We start from the raw sequence: 21679 nt of genomic DNA on the forward strand, positions 1-21679 counted from the left end.
GCTTCACTCCCCACTGCCTCTACCCCTCCACTGCTGCTGCCTTCCACTGCAGCTGCCACTGGTTGCCCTTGCAATTTAATCAGCGAGCGATACAGCCTCCACCAGGCAACAAGTGGCTCACACCTGCCTTGGCCTGGTGCTGCCCACTTACCTGCTCCACCATCCCACCCTAGTCCCGCTCTCATAGGGGTTCATGGGGGCCTGCAGCACCTCCACTGCCACCTGCTGCCAGCGCCATGTCACCAAAGCCTGTCATGTTCCGCGCTGCCCCCTAGTGGTCATCATACATCATAGCAAGCAGCAGAACTCTCAGTGAAGGGGACAATTTGCATATTAGGCTTTTATCATATAGGATTACAAAGATAAAAATAGTATCTTTACACTGGAGAAATCTGTCCAATACCAATTTAGTTATACAATCAAAGTCACCAATTAAACTCTATTTGCCAAATCCAATGGTCAATTCTCTTCCTCCTGGGCTTATCAAAGCAACTGATCACTCCCTCCTCCTAAAAACATTTTATTCCTAAGATACCACACTTTTGGTTTTGTTACCTCTTTAGCCACTCTCTCTGTTTCCCCCTGGCTGTTCAACCTCAACTCCCTGACTTCTTAATTTTGAAGTACCCTAGGACCTCTTTTCTTTTTTAATGTAGACCAAGCATGTCAAACTCACAGCCCACGGGACATATGCAGTGCACAATAAATATTTTTGCAACCCAGACAATATAACAGTATGTAAGAAATGTTTTCATAAAAATTTTGTAACTTAATGTTTACAATATCCTATTATACATAACTAGAGGCCCAGTGCATGAATTTGTGCGAGGATTGGGCTGAAAATTTCAGTCCAACGCCACCTGCAGCTTCTACCTGCCACTCACGCTCATCCTGGTCCCACTGTGCCTGCCATCGGCTTGCACCCAATCAGTCCTGATCAGGAGAGGCTTGTGCTGCCACAGCAGCGCTCACCAGCCATGAAGCTTTGTCTGGCACCCTCCAAAAGGGAGTGGCCTGATGGACTGGGATGAAACTGGCTCTCCAACATCCCCCGAGGGGTCCTAGATTGCGAAGGCATATTCCTGGCTGAGGGACCCCCCTGGTGCACGGTTGTGCCGGCGAGGGTCCACGAGAGGCCTCCAGGGCATGTTTAGCCCATCTCGCTCAGTCCAGATCCACCAGACCCCAGGTGCAAGCTAAACTACTGGTTGGAATATCTGCCTCCTGGTGGTCAGTACACGTCATAGCGAGGGGTTTAGCAGCCTTAGCATATCATTAGCATAGTATGCTTTGATTGGTTATTTGGTTGTTCTGCCATTTTGTCTATTTGCCTATTGCCCTTTTATTAAATAGGATTATTAATGAACTATAACATTTGCTAATGACTAATTACTATAATCGTGTTGCATTCATTTCCCTTACACACCTTATGCACAGGTGTACCATTTCTCTCCACTAACACTAGCATTGAATATTTTAGCAGCCGATTACTACATCATTAGTCTTGTACCGACTTGCTTGGTGTGCACAACAGGAAATAATTCACTTTTGGAGAACATGAAAAATAGGTTTATTTATGTTACACTTATTAATTTGTGTATTCGGTGTCTGATAAGTTAATGTTTAAGAAAAAGTATTAATTTTATTTATTTATTTTTATTTTTTATTTTTTACAGAGAGGAAGGGAGAGGGATAAAGAGTTAGAAACATCAATCAGCTGCCTCCTGCACACTTCCTACTGGGGATGTGCCACAACCAAGGTACACGGACTGACACTCTATCCACTGAGCCAAACCGGTTAGGGCAAATTTCTATTAAAATGTTCTATTATTTTATGTTATTGATTACTCATTTATTTCAGCTCTTTGTATTCAGCATCTCTCTATCAAAATAAACCTACGTTTCTATGAAAATAGCAGCTTTTGTTTTTTTGTGACCATCTGACCATTTGATAGTCCAACCGGTAGCTATGACACACACTGACCACCAGGGGCAGACACTCAATGCAGGAGTTGCCAAGCTGGGGTAACTTGGCAGCTGAGGTTCTCAGGTGACATACCCAGAACCAGAGAGGAGGGAGTTCGATTCCAGGGTGCATCACCTGAGAACTGCCCTCTCACAATCCAGGACCCCTCAGAGTATGTCGGATAACTGGTTTTGGCCCTATCCCTGCAGGCCAGCCTGAGGGACCCCACCAGTGCACAAATCCATGTTCCAGACTCTAGTAATAAATAAGAGAGTATAAGATTGTCATAGGTAAAGCTAAACAAAGAGATCAAAAGAGCAGTGTATAAAAAATGTTATACATGACAGATATGAAATTACTTTAGTGAGGAAAGACTAGACTAATTCAGTAACTGGTTGTAGCCTCCTAAAGAACATAATGACTGTCACTGTCCATGGACTGTTAAAAGTTACAAGAAAACATGGAGAATAAGAAGAAAGGAAGTTTGGAGGGGTATGAGGATGAGGAATGGAAACAGGAATTGCAATCAACTGACCACTAGTGGTAGGTGCTATGGACTGAACTGTGTCCCTCCCAAATTTATATGTTGAGACTTTAATTCCCAATTGTGATAGTATTTGGAAATAGCCTTTGGGAGGTAACTGGGTTTAGATGAAGTCATGAGGGTGAGGACCTCATGGTGGAATCAGTGCCCTTTAGGAAGAGACACCAGAGTGTTCTCTTTTCCTCCCTCTCCTCTCCCTCGCTCTACCTGTCTCCCAGTTGAGGATCCAGTGAGAAGGTGGCCGTCTACAGGTCAGGAAAGCCCTCACCTGAACCTGACCATGACAGCCCAAGCAGACTGAGTCAATAGGCATTTTTATATATTACCTCATTTAATTTCCCAATAACTGTATTTCTAATTATATAACCTAGGATTCAACTGTATAATAACTACAAAGCTATTTGTTTTACCCTGCCATTACCCCTCCTACAGAGGATAAGAAGTTAATCAGAAGATCAGACACCAGGATTCTTGATTTAGAAATCAAAAATTCCAACCCTCCTCATCCTTCTACACTTTTCAACTTAAATGGTGCTGAAAGGCAATGACAGTTACTACCTTTATAAGCAAATTCCAGCTGACTCAAAAAGCAAAACTCCATTTAGTGTTACATGGAGGAATTTAACATTCTAATCAAAACTGGATTTTAACAACTGTAACAAAAATACCATTTATTTCAGGAATCTGTAAAGTATAAAGAAGACTCTAATTTTACATAAAGTAATTTATGATACTTTACACAAATATACAAACCACAAAAGAGATATTGTACAATATTCAGTAACCCTGCTATAATGAGAAAACTTCAAATGTGTGTAAGTGTAAGCCAAAAATGCTTCTCAGAAAAGTACTTTTTTTTTTTAAATGGCTCTTTTATACACCAATAATGAATTCTCAGAAAGAGAAACTAAACAATCCCATTTACCATTGCAACAAAAAAAATTAAGATACTTAGGAATAAACTTAACCAAAAAAGCAAAAGACCTATACTCAGAAAACTATAAGACATTGAAAAAAGATATAAGAAGCTATAAATAAGTGGAAGAATACACCGAATTCATGAATTGGTAGAATCAACATCATTAAAATGCCTATATTACCCAAAGCAATCTACAGATTTAATACAATACCTATTAAAATACCAAAGGTATATTTTACAGCGCTAGAGCAAATACTGCAAAAATTTATATGGAATAAAAAAAGACCCCAAATAGCTGCAGCAATTTTGAGGGGGGAAAAACACAAAGTTGGAGAAATTCAATAACAGATTTCAAGTTATACAAAGCCACTGTAATCAAAACAGCTTGGTTCTGGCACAAGAACAGGCATATAGATCAATGGAACAGAACAGAGAACACAGAAATCCACCCAAGTCATTATGCTCAATTAATATTTGACAAAGGAGGCAAAAGCATACAATGGAGTCAAAACAGTCTCTTTAATAAATGGTGTTGGGAAAATTGGAAAGATACATGCAAAAAAAAAAAAAAAGAAAGAAAGAAAAGAAAAAAGAAAGAAATTAGACCACCAACTTATACCATACACAAGAATAAACTCAAAATTGATAAAAGACTTAAATGTAAACTGTGAAACCATTTAAATCCTAGAAGAAACCATTGGCAGCAAAATCTCAGACATCTCTTATAGCAATATGTTTACAGATAAATCTCCTAAGGCAAAGGAAACTAAGGAGAAAATAAACAAATAGAACTACATCAAAACAAAAAGCTTCTGCATAGAAAAAGAAACCATCAACAAAATGAAAAGAGAGCCCACTGTATGGGAGAACATATTTGGCAGTGATACATTTGATATAGGTTTCATATCCAAAATATATAAGGAACTCATACAACTTAAGAAAAGGAAGACAAACAATCCAACTAAAAAATGGGCAAAGGATCTAAATAGACACTTCTCCAAAGAGAACATATAGAGGACATATGAAAAAAATGCTCAGTCACTCATCATCAGAGAGATGCAAATTAAAACGACAATGAGGTATTACCTCACATTTGTCATAATGTCTTCTATCAACAAATCAACAAACGACAAGTGCAGGCAAGAATGTGGAGAAAAGAAAATGCTAGTACACTGCTGGGGAGAATGCAGACTGGTGAAACTATTATGGAAAACAGTAAGAAATTTCCTTAATAGAATTACCATATGATCAGAAATTCCATTTCTGGAAATATATATATATATATATATATATATATATATATATATATATATATATATATATGGAGTTTCCTCAAGAAATTAAATATGGAACTGCCATTTAACTCAGTGATCTGACTTCTGGAATATTTCCTAAGAAACCAGAAGCACCAATGAAGAAGAATGTATGCACCCCTATGTTCATAGCAGCAAAATCTTCAATAGCTAAGATCTAGAAACAGCCCAAGTGCCCATCAGTAGATGGTGGATAAAAGAGATGTGGTACATTTACATCATGGAATATTATGTAAAAAAGAAAACTCTTACCCTTTAAGACAGCCTGGAGGGACCTGGAGAGTATGATGCTAAGTGAAATAAGCCAGGCAGAGAAAGGTAAGTATCACATGATCACACTCATATGTGCAATCTAAGTAACAAAATAAACTGATGGACAGAGTGGATTCAGAGACTTAGAAGCATGGACCAGAGGGCAGAATCTCAGAGGGAAGGTGTGGGAGGGCAGGTGTTTGGGAGGTAATCAACCAAAAACCTTGTATGCATATATGCATAGCCCATGGACACAGATAATAGGGTGCTGAAAGCCTGGGATAGGAGAGGTGTGGCAGGGGAGAGGGTGGGCAGGAAGGGGTCAATGGGGGGGAAAGAGGGCATATGTAATACTTTCAACAATAAAGAATTGTAAAAATAAATAATTCTTTAAAAGTTTTCTCAAAGGAAACTTAATTACTATATCCCATTAAAAGTAACTGTAAACTCCCACTGCATGGGAAAACATATTTGCCAATGTTATCTCCAATTAGGGTATAATCTCCAGAATTTATAGGGAACTCATACAACTTAACAAAAGGAAGCTAAACAACCCAATCAAAAAATGGGCAAAGGACCTAAATAGACACTTTTCAAAAGAAGACATGCAGAAGGCCAAGAGACTCGTAAAAACATGCTCAAAATCACTAATCATCTGAAAGATGCAAATCAAAACTACAATGAGAGGGAACCAAGATGGCGGCAAAGGTAAACAACTAATCTGCCGCCTCACACAACAATTTCAAAACTACAACTAAAAAACAAAACGTCTATCACCCAGAACCATGGGAAAGCTGGCTGAATGGAAGTCTTACAACTAGAAGAGAAAGGAGCACAAGCACTGAAAAACTGAAAAGCTGAGGTACGGAGGCACGCAAATCGGGCTGTTGGCAGGCGACTGGGCCAGCGGCTTTTTCAACCCGAAGGGAAACAAGCTCCCGATCACTTTGAAATCCAGTTTCTGGAGTCACATGGGGGACCCAGACGCCTACAGGGAGAAGCTGGTCTGTCGGCCATCGGGTCCGAAAGTGAGGGCGACTTTTTTGCAGAGGTGCGCACAGCAAACATTGTTTATTGCGCCGGAGCGCAGGGATATGAGGACTTGGAAACGTGGAAAGGCAGAGACGGCTGACGGCAGCCATCACTGTTTGCCACGCTCCAGCCTAGTGATGCCCTGAGACCCTACCCTATCCTAAGGCCCCACACATTCTACAAACCCACCTAGGCTCCACATAGCGGCTTTTGCATATAAATGGCCTGCCCTGTGGCAGCTTAACGAAATAAACTGCAGCTCCATTCAGACTGCTCCAAAACCACCAAATCAAAAGCAAAGAGGAGAAAACTGTAGTTCCTGCTGTAGCTCCTGCTGGGTGGTCTCAGACAGTAGCTGACCTGCACCCCATTGGAGATCCAGAAGCTAGTGTATCTAGTGGTCGGTGTGAAATGACACCAGATTTCAACTACTCTCACAAGGGACACATTCAAGAGGCAGACTCAGTGAGCACCAGAGCCCTACTTGAACAAGTCCTGTCCCATAAACATGTCTCCAGCACAGCAATTCTTCCATTATAGACACAGTGGGTCCTCACAGCCAATTGGCCTAGAGGTCAATTCCTCCCAGTGACACCAACAACAATCCAGACTTAACTACAACAAGGGTGCACACACAGTCCACAAAGGGGTTCACCAAGAGTGTCCACATCAAGTAACTAGGAGGCTGACCCATTGAACCATATAGGACACCCAGCACACAAAGCCACCCTACCAACTCAGGGAAGCAGCGAAAATGGGGAGACAAGGAAACAGATCGCAAACAAAAGAAATGGAGAACAAATTACTGGACATAGAGTTCAAAATCACAGTTATAAGGTTTTTCAAGAATTTCCTAGAAAAGGCCAATAAATTTAATGAGACCTCAAGGATACAAAAAAGGACCAACTAGAAATTAAACATATACTAACTGAAATAAAAAAAAAATATACAAAGACGCAACAGCAGAGGAACGCAAGAATCAAGTCAAAGATTTGGAATACAAAGAGGCAAAGAACACTCTTCTGGAGAAGCAAGAGAAGAGAATCCAGAAAGTTGAAGATAGTCCCCGTCCCCTACCCCAGAGCTACGGGCTCACAGGGAAAACTATTCCATCTTACAAAGAAAAGAGGATCTTATCTGAGGCCTGAAAAACCCATAAGAGTGGAGACCACATAATAGCTCTGAGGCCCCAATCGGCGCAAACACGTGGATTCAAGGGAGTTCTTCAATCACCCACAGAAAGTGCCTTTTGTGTTGTACCTGGTAGTGTTGTATTTTGTGCCTTTAAATCAATGCAGGAGAAAGAGAACTACATAACCAGACAACCTGAAAAGAGAGACCATGGGGAGACAAAGAAAATCCCGCACATGAAAGAAAAGCAGGCATCACCAGAAAAGAAAGTAAACAAATTAGAGGCAAGTAACCTACCAAAGCAAGAATTCAGAGTAATGATCATAAGATGGCTAAAAAAAAAATGGAAGACAAATTTGACAATATGAGTAAGAACCAAGAGAAAATGAAGAAGAACCAAGAGGAAATGAAGATGAACCAAGAAGAAATGAAAAAATGACATCACTACTGTAAAGAACTAAATAGAAAGCATCAAAAGTAGACTAGAAAAAGCAGAGGACCGAATCAGTGAGCTAGAAGACAAGATGGAAAAAAATACCCAATTAGAGCAGCTTCTAGAAAAAAATTAAGAAGCAGAAAGTTGAAGATAGTTTAAGAAGCCTCTGGGATAACTTCAAGCATACCAACATCAGAATTATGGGGGTGCCAGAAGAAAAGAGAGAGCAAGACACTGAAAACCTACTTGAAGAAATAATGACCAAAAACTTCCCCCACCTGGTGAAAGAATTAGACTTACAAGTCCAGGAAGCACATAGAACCCCAAACAAAAGGAATTCAAAGAGGACCACATCAAGACATCATAATTAGAATGCCAAGGGCAAAAGACAAAGAGAGAATCTTACAAGCAGCAAGAGAAAAACAATTAGTTACCTACAAGGGAGCACTCATATGGTTATCAGCTGATTTCTTAACAGAAACTATGCAGGCCACAAGGGAGTGGCAAGAATTTTTCAAAGTGATGAATAGCGAGAACCTACAACCAAGATTACTCTTCCCAGAAAAGTTATCATTCACAATTGAAGGGCAAATAAAGAGCTTCACAGATTAGAAAAAGCTAAAGGAGTTCATCACCACCAAACCAGTATTATATGAAATGCTAAAAGGTGTTCTATAAAAGGAGGAAAAAGAAGAAAAAAGTAAAGATAAAAATTATGAACAACAAATACATATCTATCAACAAGTGAATCTAAAAGTCAAGTGAATTAAAAATCTGAGGAACAGAATAAACTGGTGAATATAATAGAATCAGAGACATAAAATGGGAGTGGATTGATAATTCTCAGGGAGAAAGGGGTGTCTGAGAAACAACTGTAATAATCTGAACAATAAAGATTAAATTTAAAAAAAACTACAATGAGATACCATCTCACACCTGTCACAGCTATCATCAACAAATCAACAAATCAACAAATGACAAGTGCTGGGAAGGATGTAGAAAAAAAAGGAACCTTCGTGCACTGCTGGTGGGAATACAGACTGGTGCAGCCACTGTGGAAAACGTATGGAGTTTCCTCAAAAAGTTAAAAATGGAATTCCCATTTAACCCAGTAATCCCACTTCTAGGAATATATCCAAAGAAATCATAAACACCAACCAGAAAGGACATATGCACCCCTATATTAATAGCAGCACAATTTACAACAGCTAAAATTTGGCAATAGCCTAAGTGTCCATCAGCAGATGAATGGATTAAAAAACTGTGGTACATCTACACAATGGAATACTATGCTGCTGTAAAAAAAAGAAGGAACTTTTATCATTTGCAACAGCATGGATGGATCTGGAGAGCATTATGCTAAATAAAATAAGCCAGTCTGAGAAAGATAAATATCACATGATCTCACTCATTTGTGGAATATAATGAACAACATAAAATGATGAACAAAAATAGATCCAGAGACAAAGAAACACCAAATGGACTGTCAAACCTCAGAGGGAAGGCAGGGGAGGGAAGAGGCAGAGGGGTTAGGGATCAACCAAAGGACTTGTATGCATGCATATTAGCATAACCAATGGTATGGACACTGGGGCAGTGGGGGCTTGTCCTGGGGGTGGGAGTGGCCAGGGATAGGTCAATGGAGGGAGGAAAGGAGACATATGTAATACTTTAAACAATAAAAAAGTAACTGTAAGGTAGTTATGGCAGAATTTGCATGTCATCATAACTTGTTGAAAAACTATTTTTAAAATATTATTTCACACTACTAACATAATACTATGGATTTGCTTAAAAACAAACAAAAAACCTCTGGACAGAAGGAGACTGAGGTGGAGGGATGCAGAAATGGTAATAAGATAGCTCATGAGTTGATAACTGTTCAAGTTGAGTAAGGAATATATGGAAGTTCATTTCCTATACTTTCTAACTCCATGTATGTTTGATATTTTCTCTGTAAGGAAAGTTAAAGTTATTTATACACTCTTGATGAACAAATATAATCCTCATATCCTAAAAATTAAAAAAAAAAGATGGATACCTTCCAATCTTTGAATTTTTGCTTTCACAGAAATAACAGCTTCCAATGGTGACACTCTCAGTTCAAAACATGTTCCAGTCAATGTTTCAATGAAGAGCTCCATGGTATAGAAAAGAAGTTTGTAGTAAAATGGTCCCACATTATCTTCATTGAAGAATGGAGGATCTTTTCTGTTATCCATTACTTTGACTTTGCTAAATCCTTTGGAATATGTAGTAGGCAACTATATTCCAGTTCTAGCCAAATCAGCTTTGAACATTGGTAATGTATATCATTGTTCATGTTTTGAGTTTAGTACCTAAAAAACAAGAATTGTTTAAGAAGCCTATCTGAAAATCTCATTTCTCCATAAACATTTTCTGAACAACTATGGCCCAATCTTCCATACCCCAGAATTAATTTCAGTGATTAATTTGTCTAATCCTAAACCTTTGCCTCTGAAATCACTCCCACTCCATTAGACTACAAGATCATTTTTTAAAAGGTATATTTGCAATAATTTTCTGTGTCTTGCTAGAGCTCAGCACAGTTACTTACAAATATTTTATTAATGAGATTTAAACCAACAAATTCAACACATACGTATACATGTGTAGTACTTGGAAATTTCATGTATATCCTTTACTAAAATATATAAATTATGTTTTCTAACCCATACAAAGCCTAACTTTAACCACTATACATTTGAATCACACTAAATAAAAGAAATAGCAATCATTTGAATAGTTTCCTTAAAAATAGGAATCACTAAATGATCAATGAGGATTTGGATTTACAACGTATCTATCAATATAGCATTGAGATAGTTAATATTGATAATAGACATTAAACATAATCTCTACACACAAACATACAATGACTAATAAATACGAGAGGCAAACACAACCAACAGAAGTACTAAGATAAATGACCAGTGTATAATGAAAAGAATATGAATAATCAAGTAAATTGCTATTAATCAGCAAAAACTTTGTACAGGAAGGGGGTCCTGAACTTAAACTAGACAATAGATGAAATACATCTTCCTGGAAAGGTAGGCAGATCTTATAAAAGCTTTCCCTAGATATAATTTACATTCCATAGAATTCACCTAAAGTCTAAAACGTACTAGTTTTTAGTATGTTCACAGACTTGTACAACCATCATAATCCTTGTTAGAACTTTTTTTTTTAATATATTTTTATTGATTTTTTACAGAGAGAAAGGGAGAGAGATAGAGAGCTAGAAACACCAATGAGAGAGAAACATCGACCAGCTGCCTCTTGCACACCCCCTACTGGGGATGTGCCCGCAACCAATGTACATGCTCCTGACCGGAATCGAACCTTGGACCTTTCAATCCGCAGACCGACGCTCTACCACTGAGCCAAACCGGTTTCAGCCCTTGTTAGAACTTTTTATCACCTAGGAGAAGAACTCAGTACTCTTTAGACATCACTCCCAAATTCTCCTTTCCCTCTGGCAAGTACTAATCTACTTTCTGTCCCTATAATTTTGCCTATTCTGGACATTCATATAAATAGAATAATACACATAATGTTTTCAAAGTTCATCCATGTTTTAGGATGTATCAGTACTTCATTCTTTTTTTAAAAATTGATGAATAAATAGTTTACCTACTCATCAGTTAATGGGCATTTGGGTTATGTCTAATTTTTGGCTGTTATGAATAATGCTATGAGAACACTCAATTACAAGTTTTGTGTGGACATGTTTTCCTTTTTCTTCCATAGCTATATCTAAGTAGATTACTGGGTTCTGTGATAACTCCACATTTAGTAGTTTGTGGTGCTATCAAACTGTTTTAAAAGGTTTTAAAGTTTTGAACCATTTTACATTCCAACCTACAATGAGTGAGGATGCTGATTCCCTACATGCTTGCCAATACTTTTATTGTATTTTTTATTAAAGCCATACTAATTGTATCAAGTAGTATCTCATTGTTGTTGTGACTTGCCTTTCTCTAATAACTGATGTTAAGCATCATCTCATTTGCTTATTGGCTATTTCTATACCTTCTTTACAGAAATGTCTACTCAGAAAGTCTATTCAGATCCTTTGTCCACTTTTAACTGGGTTGTCTTTTTTGTTATTGAGTTGTAAGGATTTTTTATGTTTTCTAAATAGAAGTCTCTTAACAGATATATGATTCACTAAAATTTTAAGAGTTGTCTTTTAACTATCTTGGTGGTTAAATAATTTTTTTTATTTTAATAAAGTTCAATTTGGCTATTTTTCTTTTGCTGTTTGTGCTTTGGGTATCATATTTTAAAAGCTTTGCCTAATCCAAGGTAATCAAGTTTTACTTTACAGCGAACCCTTGAACAACACAGATTTGAACTGTGCAAGTTCACTTATAGGCAGAGAGATTTGTGACAATTTAAAAAACTCATACACAAGCTGTGGTGCCTTGAAATATTGAAAAAAGAGAAAAAGTTTGGTATGACTGTAAAAAATATATGTAGAAACTAGTTTATTTTGTAATTTACTGCCACAAAATATATACAAATCTATTTTATAGTTAAAATTTATCAAAACTTAAGCACACACACCAGACCATACAAACCATTCAATTGAGAGAGAAAAATGTAAATATATATTAAATCAGAACTGCATAAAATAAAATTAACTGTAGTACATACTGTACTATAATAATTTTGTAGTTACCTCCTACTGCTATCAGCAGTGTTGTGAGAATCTGCTCAAAATACCATGTGATAGTAATCATCACCATGTAAGCAGCTAGTCTCCCGTAAATTGTATATTTGCAATTAAAAGTGATCTCTCAAGGATCTCACATATTTTTCATCATGGTCAGTATAATAACATAATAACCTTGCATAACATCATAAGACACATACTAAGTGCCACTAGTGATTCTAGAAGTGCTTCCAAGAAGTAGAGGGAAGTCGTATTACAAGAAAAAGCTGCTGCTGAAGTTGCTCACCATTTCAAGATAAATGAATCCAATATGAGGACCGATGTGGGGGAAAAAGGGGAGGGGGGATGAAATCTGTGAACCCGCTGCTGTGGTTACAACCATCAGGCACAAAAACCTTGCACTTTTTGTGAAATACCTTTGTATTGAAAATGTAGCTTTAATGTACAAGAAAGACGTACCTATAGACTCCATTTGAGACTTAAAGCAAAAGGAAGGTGAAGGATCTAAAGCTGGAGAACTTAATGGCAGAAAAGGATGGTTTGGCCGAGACCGGTTTGGCTCAGTGGATAGAGCGTCGGCTTGGGGACTGAAGGGACCTGGGTTCGATTCCGGTCAAGGGCATGTACCTTGGTTGTAGACATATCACCATGGGGGGTGTGCAGGAGGCAGCTGATCGATGACTCTCTCTCATTGATGCTTCTAGCTTTCTATCTCTCTCCCTTCCTCTCTGTACAAAATCAATAAAATATATATATTTTTTAAAAGGATGGTTTGATAATTTTAGAAAGAGGTTTGATTTTTAAAATGTCAAGATAATAGAAGGAGCTGCCGCTAACCAAGAAGCACCAGACCAGTTCCCAGATGCCATTAAGTTATTGAGAACAAAAAAGAAAATCAGTGAAGAGAACGGGTGTCTACCTCACAGGTTTTTAATGCAGACAACGGTGTCCTAGTCTACGGGGGTGGGCTGAGGGGATGCCAAAAAAGGGATGAAAAACCATCACCAGGATTTAAGAAAGGAAAGGATAAGCTAACTCCACTGCTGAGTGCAAATGCAATAGGGCTTATAATCAGGACTGCCTTATCTATAAAGCTGCTCAGCCCTGAGCCTGAGGGAAAAGATAAACACCAGCGTCCAGTGTTTTGGTTGTGCACCAGACAGCCTGGATGAGAACCCGTGAGCTGGATTGGTTCCATCTATGCTTTCCCTGAAGATAGCACCTTGCTAGTAAGAGACTGCCTTTAAAGTTCTTTTGGTGTTGCCCACTGACTCGGACTACACAGACTTCATAAGTTCAACATCAAAGTGGCCCAGCCAATGTGGCTCAGTGGTTGAACATCCATCTATGAACCAGGAGATCATAGTTCAATTCCCGGTCTGGGCACATAGCTGGGTTGTGGGCTCAGTTCCCGCTGGGGGGAGTGCAGGAGGCAGCTAATTGATGATTCTCATCAAAGACATTTCCATCTCTCTCTCCCTCTCCCTCCCTCTCTGAAGTAAATTAAAAATATTCTTAATACTTAAAAAATAAAGATTTTCAACAAAGTTTTATGCTTTTAGAGTAAAAGTTTTGAATTTTTTTAAAAAGTACTTATTCCGAAAAATTTTATCCTTTTGAAATTATTGAAATAAAATTTAGTTTCACTTTCAAATTGTTCATTACTAGTGTATAGAAATAAAATTGCTTTTAATATATTGGTTGTGTACACTGCAACCTTCCTGAAAACTTTTATTAGTTCTAAAAGTATTTTTAGTGGATTCCTTAGGGTTTTCTATATACAAGATCATGTGACCTGCAGAGATATTCTTCCCTTCCAATCTGATGGCTATTTCCTTTTCTTACCTAATTGCCCTAACAAGAATCTCCAACACAAAGTTGAAAATAAATGGTGGGATAGTGATGGTAAAATAAATTAATTAAAATAAATAAAAATAAAAAAGCTAAGGGCCGAAACCGGTTTGGCTCAATGGATAGAGCATCGGCTTGGGGACTGAAGGGACCCGGGTTCGATTCCGGTCAAGGGCATGTACCTTGATTGCGGGCATATCCTCAGTGGGGGGAGAGGGGGGTGCAAGAGGCAGCTAATTGATGACTCTCTCATCGATGTTTCTAGCTCTCTCTCTCTCTCTCCCTTCCTCTCTGTACAAAAACAATAATATATATATATATATATATATATATATATATATATATATATATATATTTTTTTTTTTTTTTTTTTTTTTTTTTTTAAAGAAGCTAAGGGTTGAGAGCAGACATTCTTGTCTTATTCCTGATTGCAGGAAGAAAGCATTCAGTCTTTCATAAGATATGACTTTAGCTATGAAATTTTCACAGATTACTTTTATCAGGTGTTTAGGTAATTGTTCTTTTTAACCATGAGGTGTGTTAGGTTTTGACAAATGTTTTCCTTTCCGGTCTACTGAGATGATCATGTAGATTTTGTCTCTTATTCTATAAGTATTACACTGATGTTGAACAAACCTTATATTCCTAGGATAAGTTCTATGTGTATATGGTGTATAATCCTTTACATACAGAGGTAGACAAAAGTGATTAATAATAAATAATACAAGAATAAATAATACAAGAATAAATTTGTATTTCACATACACCAACCAGTTCCATCTCTGCCCCTCTCACCAGTCTTCACCTGGCTGCTATTTTTTTAAATCTTTAATGTTGAATATTACAGATGTCCCCTTTTTTCCCACCATTGCCCCCTTCCACCCAGTTCCCACTCTGCCCTGGCCCTCACCACACTATTGTCTGTGTCTATAGATAATGCATATCTATATTAATAAAAGCTTTGAGGGTGATCAGGCCAGCAGGGGAGGGCAGTTGGGGGCAATCAGGCCGGCAGGGGAGTGGTTAGAGGGTGATCAGGCTGGCCGGCAGAAGTGGTTAGGGGCAATCAGGCAGGCAGACAGATGAGTGGTTAAGAGCCAGCAGTCCCGGATTGTGAGAGGAATGTCCAACTGCCGGTTTAGATTGGAGAGTGTGCAGGGGTCTAGATTGGAGAGAGTGCAGGCCAGGCTGAAGGACCCCACCCCCCACCCCCGATGCATGGATTTCATGCACTGGGCTACTAGTATGCATATAAAATCTTTGGTTAATCTCTTCCCACTCTCCCCACCCCTCTTCCTTCTGAGATTCCACGTTTCCATGGCTCTGATTCTATTTTATTCATCAGTTTATTTTGTTCATTAGATTTCTTGTTCATTTAGTTTGATTTTTAGACTGAATTGCTGATAGATAAGTATTTATTGCCATTTTATTGATCCTATTTTTGTCTTTCCTCCCCCTCTTTTTCCCCTCCTCCTCCTCCTTTTTCACCTTCTTAAAGAATACCCTTCAACATTTCATGTAATGCTGGTTTGGTGGTAATAAACTCTTTTAGCTTTTTCTTATCTGTGAAGCTTTTATCTGACCTTCAATTCTAAATGAGAGCTTTGCTGGGTAGAGTAATCTTGATTATAGATCCTTACTACTTATCACTTTGAATATTTCTTGACACTTCCTTCTGGCCTGCAAAGTTTCTGTTGAGAAATCAGCTAACAGTCATATGGGTGCTCCCTTATAGGTAACCAACTGCTTTTCTCTTGCTGCTTTTAAGATCCTTTCTTTTCTTTTACCCTTGGCATTTTGATTATTATGTGTCTTGGTGTGGTCCTCTTTGGGTTCTGCTTGTATGGAACTCTCTGTGCTTCCTAGACTTGTAAGTCTAGTTCTTTCACCAGGTGGGGGAAAGTTTTGTCATTATTTCTTTAAATAGGTTTTCAATATCTTTTTCTCTCTTTCTCTTATCCTTTCTGGAACCCCTGTAATGCGAATGTCGGTATGCTTGAAGTTGTCCCAGAGGCTCCTTACACTATCTTCATATTTTTGAATTATCTTTTCTTTTTGCTCTTCTGATTGGATGTTTTTTGCTTCTTCATATTACAGATCTTTCATTTCCTCTACTCTACTATTGAATCCCTTTAATTTATTCTTTATTTTAGCTAGTGTATGTTTAATTTCTGGCTGGTCCTTCTTTCATGTCTTTGATGTTCTCATTAAGATCCTTGAAAGTCTCACTAAGTCCCTTAAAACTCTCATTAAGTCCCTTGAGGCTCTCGTTAAGATCCTTGAGTAACCTTATAACCATTGTTTTTAACTCTGTATCTAGTAGTTTTCTTGCTTCCATTTCTTTCATTTGCAACGTTTGTCTCCGTACTTTGGCTGCTTCCTTATGTTTGTTTCTATGTATTAGGTAGAATTGTTTCCTGGAATTAGTAGTGGTCCTGGGTAGTAGGTGTCCTATAGGGCCCAGTGGCTCAGTCTCCCCAGTTACCTGGGCTGGGCACTCTAGGTTTGCTGCACCCATGTGGGCTGTGTGCACAGTCTTGTTATAGTTGAGCCTTGATTGCTGTTGTCGTCACTGGGAGGAACTGACTGTGAAGACCAGCTGTGTCTATAATGGAAGAGCTGCTATGCAAGAGATACCCTATAGAGCAGGACTTGCTTCTGGTACTCACTGAGTCTGTCCCGTGAGTGTGTCACTGTGGATGGGTAGAGCTGTAATCTGGTATCTTTTGAAGCTGTCCACTGTGTGCACTGGCTCAGGGGCCTCCTGGGAGGTGCAAAGTCAGCCACTGCCTGGGGCCACTCAGCAGGAGCTACCAAGAGATCTGCAGATGGCTGCTACTTTCTCACTAGGATTTGCTCAGGTGAGGCCCTGCTGTGAAGCAAGACAGCCTGGTAAATGGGTTTAGGGCACGTTGACTCCAGCTGCTGCTTATTTAAAAAGATTTTAGCGAAGTCTGGAGCCTTATCAAGTAAGGTCATTCATGTGGAAAAGCAACTGCAGCTTGGATGGAGTTGCAAATTGGATGAGAATTTGCATTGGATTCCCTCCACTCAGGGAATCACCAGGGTGGAGTGGACAATGTAGGCTATGATGATGAAAACTCAGATATGGCTGCCAGTCAGTTCTGGGACAGAAAGGTTCCAGCACAGGAACAATAACCCTTGGTAGCACCCGTCTAGGAAAAAGCTTCCCCCGATTTGTGCCTTGATGCCAGGCAGTCCAGTTCCTCCCCGTATGTCCCTGGATTCCCCCAAAGCTGAGTTCAGGAGCTCAGGGTAAGCAGAAACTTGTAAGTTTGTGCACTGGCCCTTTAAGAGGAACACCTGGGACTCCAGCAGTCTCCATGTCACTCAGCCACAATCCCTGCTGATTTATTCAGCCTGAGGTTATTAGGACTTCCGAGGACTGGAGGTATGGTGTGGGGCTGGGGACCCCTGCTTCTCACAGAAGGCCTTGAAGATAACCCGCCCAATTAAAAAACTACTACACATGGGTGTCGGACCAGCCCGTCCACACTTCTGCCCCTCCTACCAATCTCAATGTGCTTTCTTATTTACTTCTCTAGTTGTAGGACTTCTACTCAGCCATATTTCAGGTAGTTCAGAATGACGGTAGTTCTATATTTAGTTGTAATTTTGATGTGGTTGTGGGAGGCTGCAAATACAGTTACCTCTCAGCCATATTTACCAGAAGCTTGATATAATTTTCTCTATGTGCCTTTGTCTGATTTTGTTACCAAAGTGATATTGGCATCAGAGAATAAGTTGGGAAATATTTCCTAGAGGTGGATAAATGTTTTAAACTGTTCACTCATGTTATCTAAATGCATTATTTGAAAATTCCAATAAATACTTATTGAGATATCAATTATGTACCCACCACTAGGTATACAATGCTGGTATTTCTTTTTAATAAACCTTTTTTTAAAAATTCACATCCCCGCCAAAACCAGTTTGGCTCAGTGGATAGAGCGTCGGCCTGCAGACTGAAAGGTCCCGGGTTCGATTCCGGTCAAGGACATGTACTTGGTTGCGGGCACATCCCCAGTAGGGGGTGTGCAAGAGGCAGCTAATCGATGATTCTCTCTCACTGATGTTTCTGATTCTCTATCCCTCTCTCTTCCTCTCTGTAAAAAAAAAAAATCAATAAAATATATTTTAAAAAATCCACATCCCCTTTGGTATAATATATATTAAGATCTATATTTTACATCTTCCTTATCCATTCATTAATTAACGGATGTCTAGGTCATTAGTAATGCTGAAAGGACATGGGGCGCATACACATCTTCTTGAGTTAGTATTTTTTGTATTCTTTGGATAAATACCCAGAAGTAGAATTGCTGGATCATATGGAGCCTCTATTTTTTTATTTTTGAGAAATCTTTGTACTGTTTTCCATAGTGGCTGCACTAATTTACAATCCTACCAAGAATGTATGTGAGTTCCCTTTTTCCCACATCTTAACCAGCACTTATTTGTTGATTTAATGATAACAGCCATTCTGACAGGTGTGAGGTGCTGTGCTAATAATACTGCTGATGATAGTAGAGAAAGATTATTGCTTTTAAATACAAGCCAAATAAATGGCTTTATTGCTCAGGTTTTATTTCTTACATCTTTCATACACTGAAATGCCTAAAAAAAATTTACTTTGTATGAAGCTAACCTCTTACCCTTATTTCTCCTCATCAACTTCTTTTTTAATATTTTAGATAACATGTGGATTCTTAACAGCATACTTATCATGATGTATTACATAAGAAATGTACTTTAGAACTAGCCATAGCTCTTCCCCCAAAGTCAATAGTATTCCTACCGATATGGTAGCAGCTCTAACAACAGAAGTCAGGGATCAGGAATGCTGAAACGAATGTTACAGAAATAATGGGATGGGTGACCAGTGCCTGACCAAGGAATTTTGAGACAGAAGATATCAGGAGTATACCACAATACCCGTCCACAGCAATACCCTGAATGTAATAATGAACAAGCTGGGGATGGGAGAAAAGACAGATTTGGGAGTCCACCTACCAGGAGAATCAATAAAGTATGGGCTAAAAGAAAAACAGCAACCTAGTACAGCATTAATTGTGCTGGAACAACCAACATAATTTTGGGCCCTAATCAATGGAGTAAAATCAATATCCAAAAAGAAGCAAGGTTGGTAACCAAATTAAAAACGGAAATGTATGTCTCAAGAGGATATATGTCTCCTCAGCAGTAGAAATCACTGTAACAGAGGACAGTTTTAGGCCATTAAATCTTATTAAACTGACTGGAGGACTACAGGATGGTAGAGGGTCAACAGGCCGAAGACTCAGCCATTGTTAAAAGCAGAGCCCATGGCAGTTTCTTAAAGTGCCGGATGGTCATGCTCAACTGAGCCTATTACGGAACCCTATGATGTTGGAAAGCAAAGGGCAATGAAGACTCACAGGATGAGAAATGATGCAAGAACAAGAAGGTAAAAAAAAAAAGTTCTTCCAGAATTTTTACCAATAATTTAAAAAACAGACTTAGCTATTAAGTAATGGAATCAGCCGAAACCTGTTTGGCTCCGTGGTAGAGCGTCGGTCTGTGGACTGAAAGGTCCCAGGTTCGATTCCAATCAAGGACATGTACATTGGTTGCGGGCACATCCCCAGTAGGAGTGTGCAAGAGGCAGCTGGTCGATGCTTCTCTCTCATAAACATTTCTATCTCTTTATCTCTCTCCCTTCCTCTCTGTAAAAAATCAATATGTTTTTTTTAAATGACTTATTAAAAAGAGTAATGGAATCAGCCCTGCCTGCGGTCAGTGGTTGAGTGTCGACCAATGAACCAGACCCTCACCTTTCCTGGTCAGGGCACATGCCCTGATTGTGGGCTCCATCCCCACTAGGAGGCATGCAGGAAGCAGCAGATCAATGATTCAAAATTGATGTTTCTCTCTCATCTCTTCCTCTCTGAAATCAATAAAAAAGTATATTTTTAAAAGTGTAATAAAAAAAACAATTCTAAATCAATTCCCAAAACAATTCTCATTCCTAATTTTAAAAAAATATTTTAAAGAATTTTAAATAAGCTTTTATTGATTTTAGCGAGAGAAGAAGGGAGGAGAAAGAGAGAAACATCTATGAGGGAAACATCCACCAGCTGCCTCCTCCATACCCCTACTAGGAATCCAGGCATGTGTCCTCTGACCTCTTAGTACATAGGTCATGCTCAACCACTGAGCCACACTGGATGGGCTGAAAAAGTCCTTAAAAAATACAACCAAAGAGCCCTAGCTGGTTTTGCTCAGTGGACAGAGCATCAGCCTGTTCGGGGTTCCATTAGGGTCAAGACCACACGCCAGGGTTGCAGGCTTGTTGCCCAGGAGGGGGCATGCAGGAGGCAGCCGATCAATGATTCTCACTCAACATGGATGTTTCTATTTCTCTCTCTCTCTCTTCCTCTCTGAAATCAATAAAGATATATATCTTTTAAAAAAAATACAACCTAAGCCAGGTAAGGCAACAATAGCGCCAAATAAGCAATCTGAGTGACTAGGAATCAGCTTTATCCCGTCCTAAAGAATATTAGTAAACTTTTCCTCCAACGTCAAGAGATCCGGATGATATGCAGTCATTACAAATGGTGACTATTGATGAGCTGCTTTTACTAACCCTAAGTGTTCAATACAAGCTTATTGAAAGTAATCATCGGCCTCCGCCTCGCATCCGTCCCCTGCACTCAGCGGCGGTGGTTCCCGGGGCACTGGGAGCCCGGGAGCCCGGACCGGAGCGGAGTCACCTGCGCAGCCAGCTCCGCCCGGAGAGCTGGTCCCAGCGGCGCCGAGGACAGCGAGCGGCTCCTCAGTGGCGCCGCCCGGCGGGAGGGACAGGAGCGGCTCCTCAGGCTGGCGCCGCCCGGCGGGAGGGACAGAGGAGGCTGTGACGGCGGAGACGCGGGCGCCGGGCTCCGGCAGCAGCGCAGGGGCGGCCGCCTGCGCCGCGCCCGGAGGCCGCGCAGCTCTAGGGCCCCGGCTCAGCGGCCCGCGGCCCGGGGCGCCCTCCCCATCCGGCCCGCTCGCCCTCACCGGCTGTCTGTCGGGTGCGCTCGCTCGGTGCCTGCCGCCCGCACTGCGAGCTCCGCCGCCGGCCGCGCCCCGCCCCGCCCCTTTGTGACACCCGCCCAATCGCTCGCCGCTGCTCAAGCCGCCCTCCAATCAGGCGTGGCCGCAGGCGCCGGCGGTTGCTGGGGCAACGGCTTTTCTTTGGATTCGGAGGCGGCCGTCGGTTGGGAGTGGCCCGGATGTTGACCCTTTATTACTAAAGTAGACACCTGCCTAGCGTCCGGGGCGCCTGGCGACCGCGCACAGGCTGCCGGGAGCCTCTGGCTGGCTGGGGAGTCCCAGGCCACGGTGCGGGCCGTTTCAGAGCCCAGCGCCTCCAGCGTCCCTGCCTGCCTTGAAAATGCGCATTGTACATTTGCTCCCCTCATAATCCTGCAAAGTTAGTACTGAAAACGCTTGACAAAAGATCAAATAAAAGCTAAGAAAGGGAAACAA

At 40.2% G+C, this 21679-nt stretch overlaps 1 protein-coding gene across 7 annotated transcripts in view; it reads right to left on the reverse strand.

The window, feature by feature from the left end:
* ZFAND4 (zinc finger AN1-type containing 4) overlaps positions 1-21309 on the reverse strand; it is an 83540-nt gene extending 62231 nt beyond the window's left edge. For 3 of the 7 annotated variants that reach the window (XM_036461151.2, XM_036461152.2, XM_036461148.2), the window contains exons 1-2: positions 21209-21309; positions 9635-9932 (exon numbers count right to left, since the gene is read on the reverse strand). In XM_036461151.2, the coding sequence (XP_036317044.1) occupies positions 9635-9815 (181 nt within the window). In that variant the 5' untranslated portion in view covers positions 9816-9932; positions 21209-21309. Of the gene's footprint in view, positions 1-9634; positions 9933-21208 lie in introns of those variants that run through there. The other 4 variants (XM_036461153.2, XM_045570676.1, XM_045570673.1 and 1 more) reach the window with 4 other exon arrangements.
* Between the last annotated feature and the right edge of the window lie 370 nt (positions 21310-21679).

Source organism: Pipistrellus kuhlii, unplaced genomic scaffold (assembly GCF_014108245.1).
Source record: "Pipistrellus kuhlii isolate mPipKuh1 unplaced genomic scaffold, mPipKuh1.p scaffold_m20_p_35, whole genome shotgun sequence".
NCBI classification, from domain to species: domain Eukaryota; kingdom Metazoa; phylum Chordata; class Mammalia; order Chiroptera; family Vespertilionidae; genus Pipistrellus; species Pipistrellus kuhlii.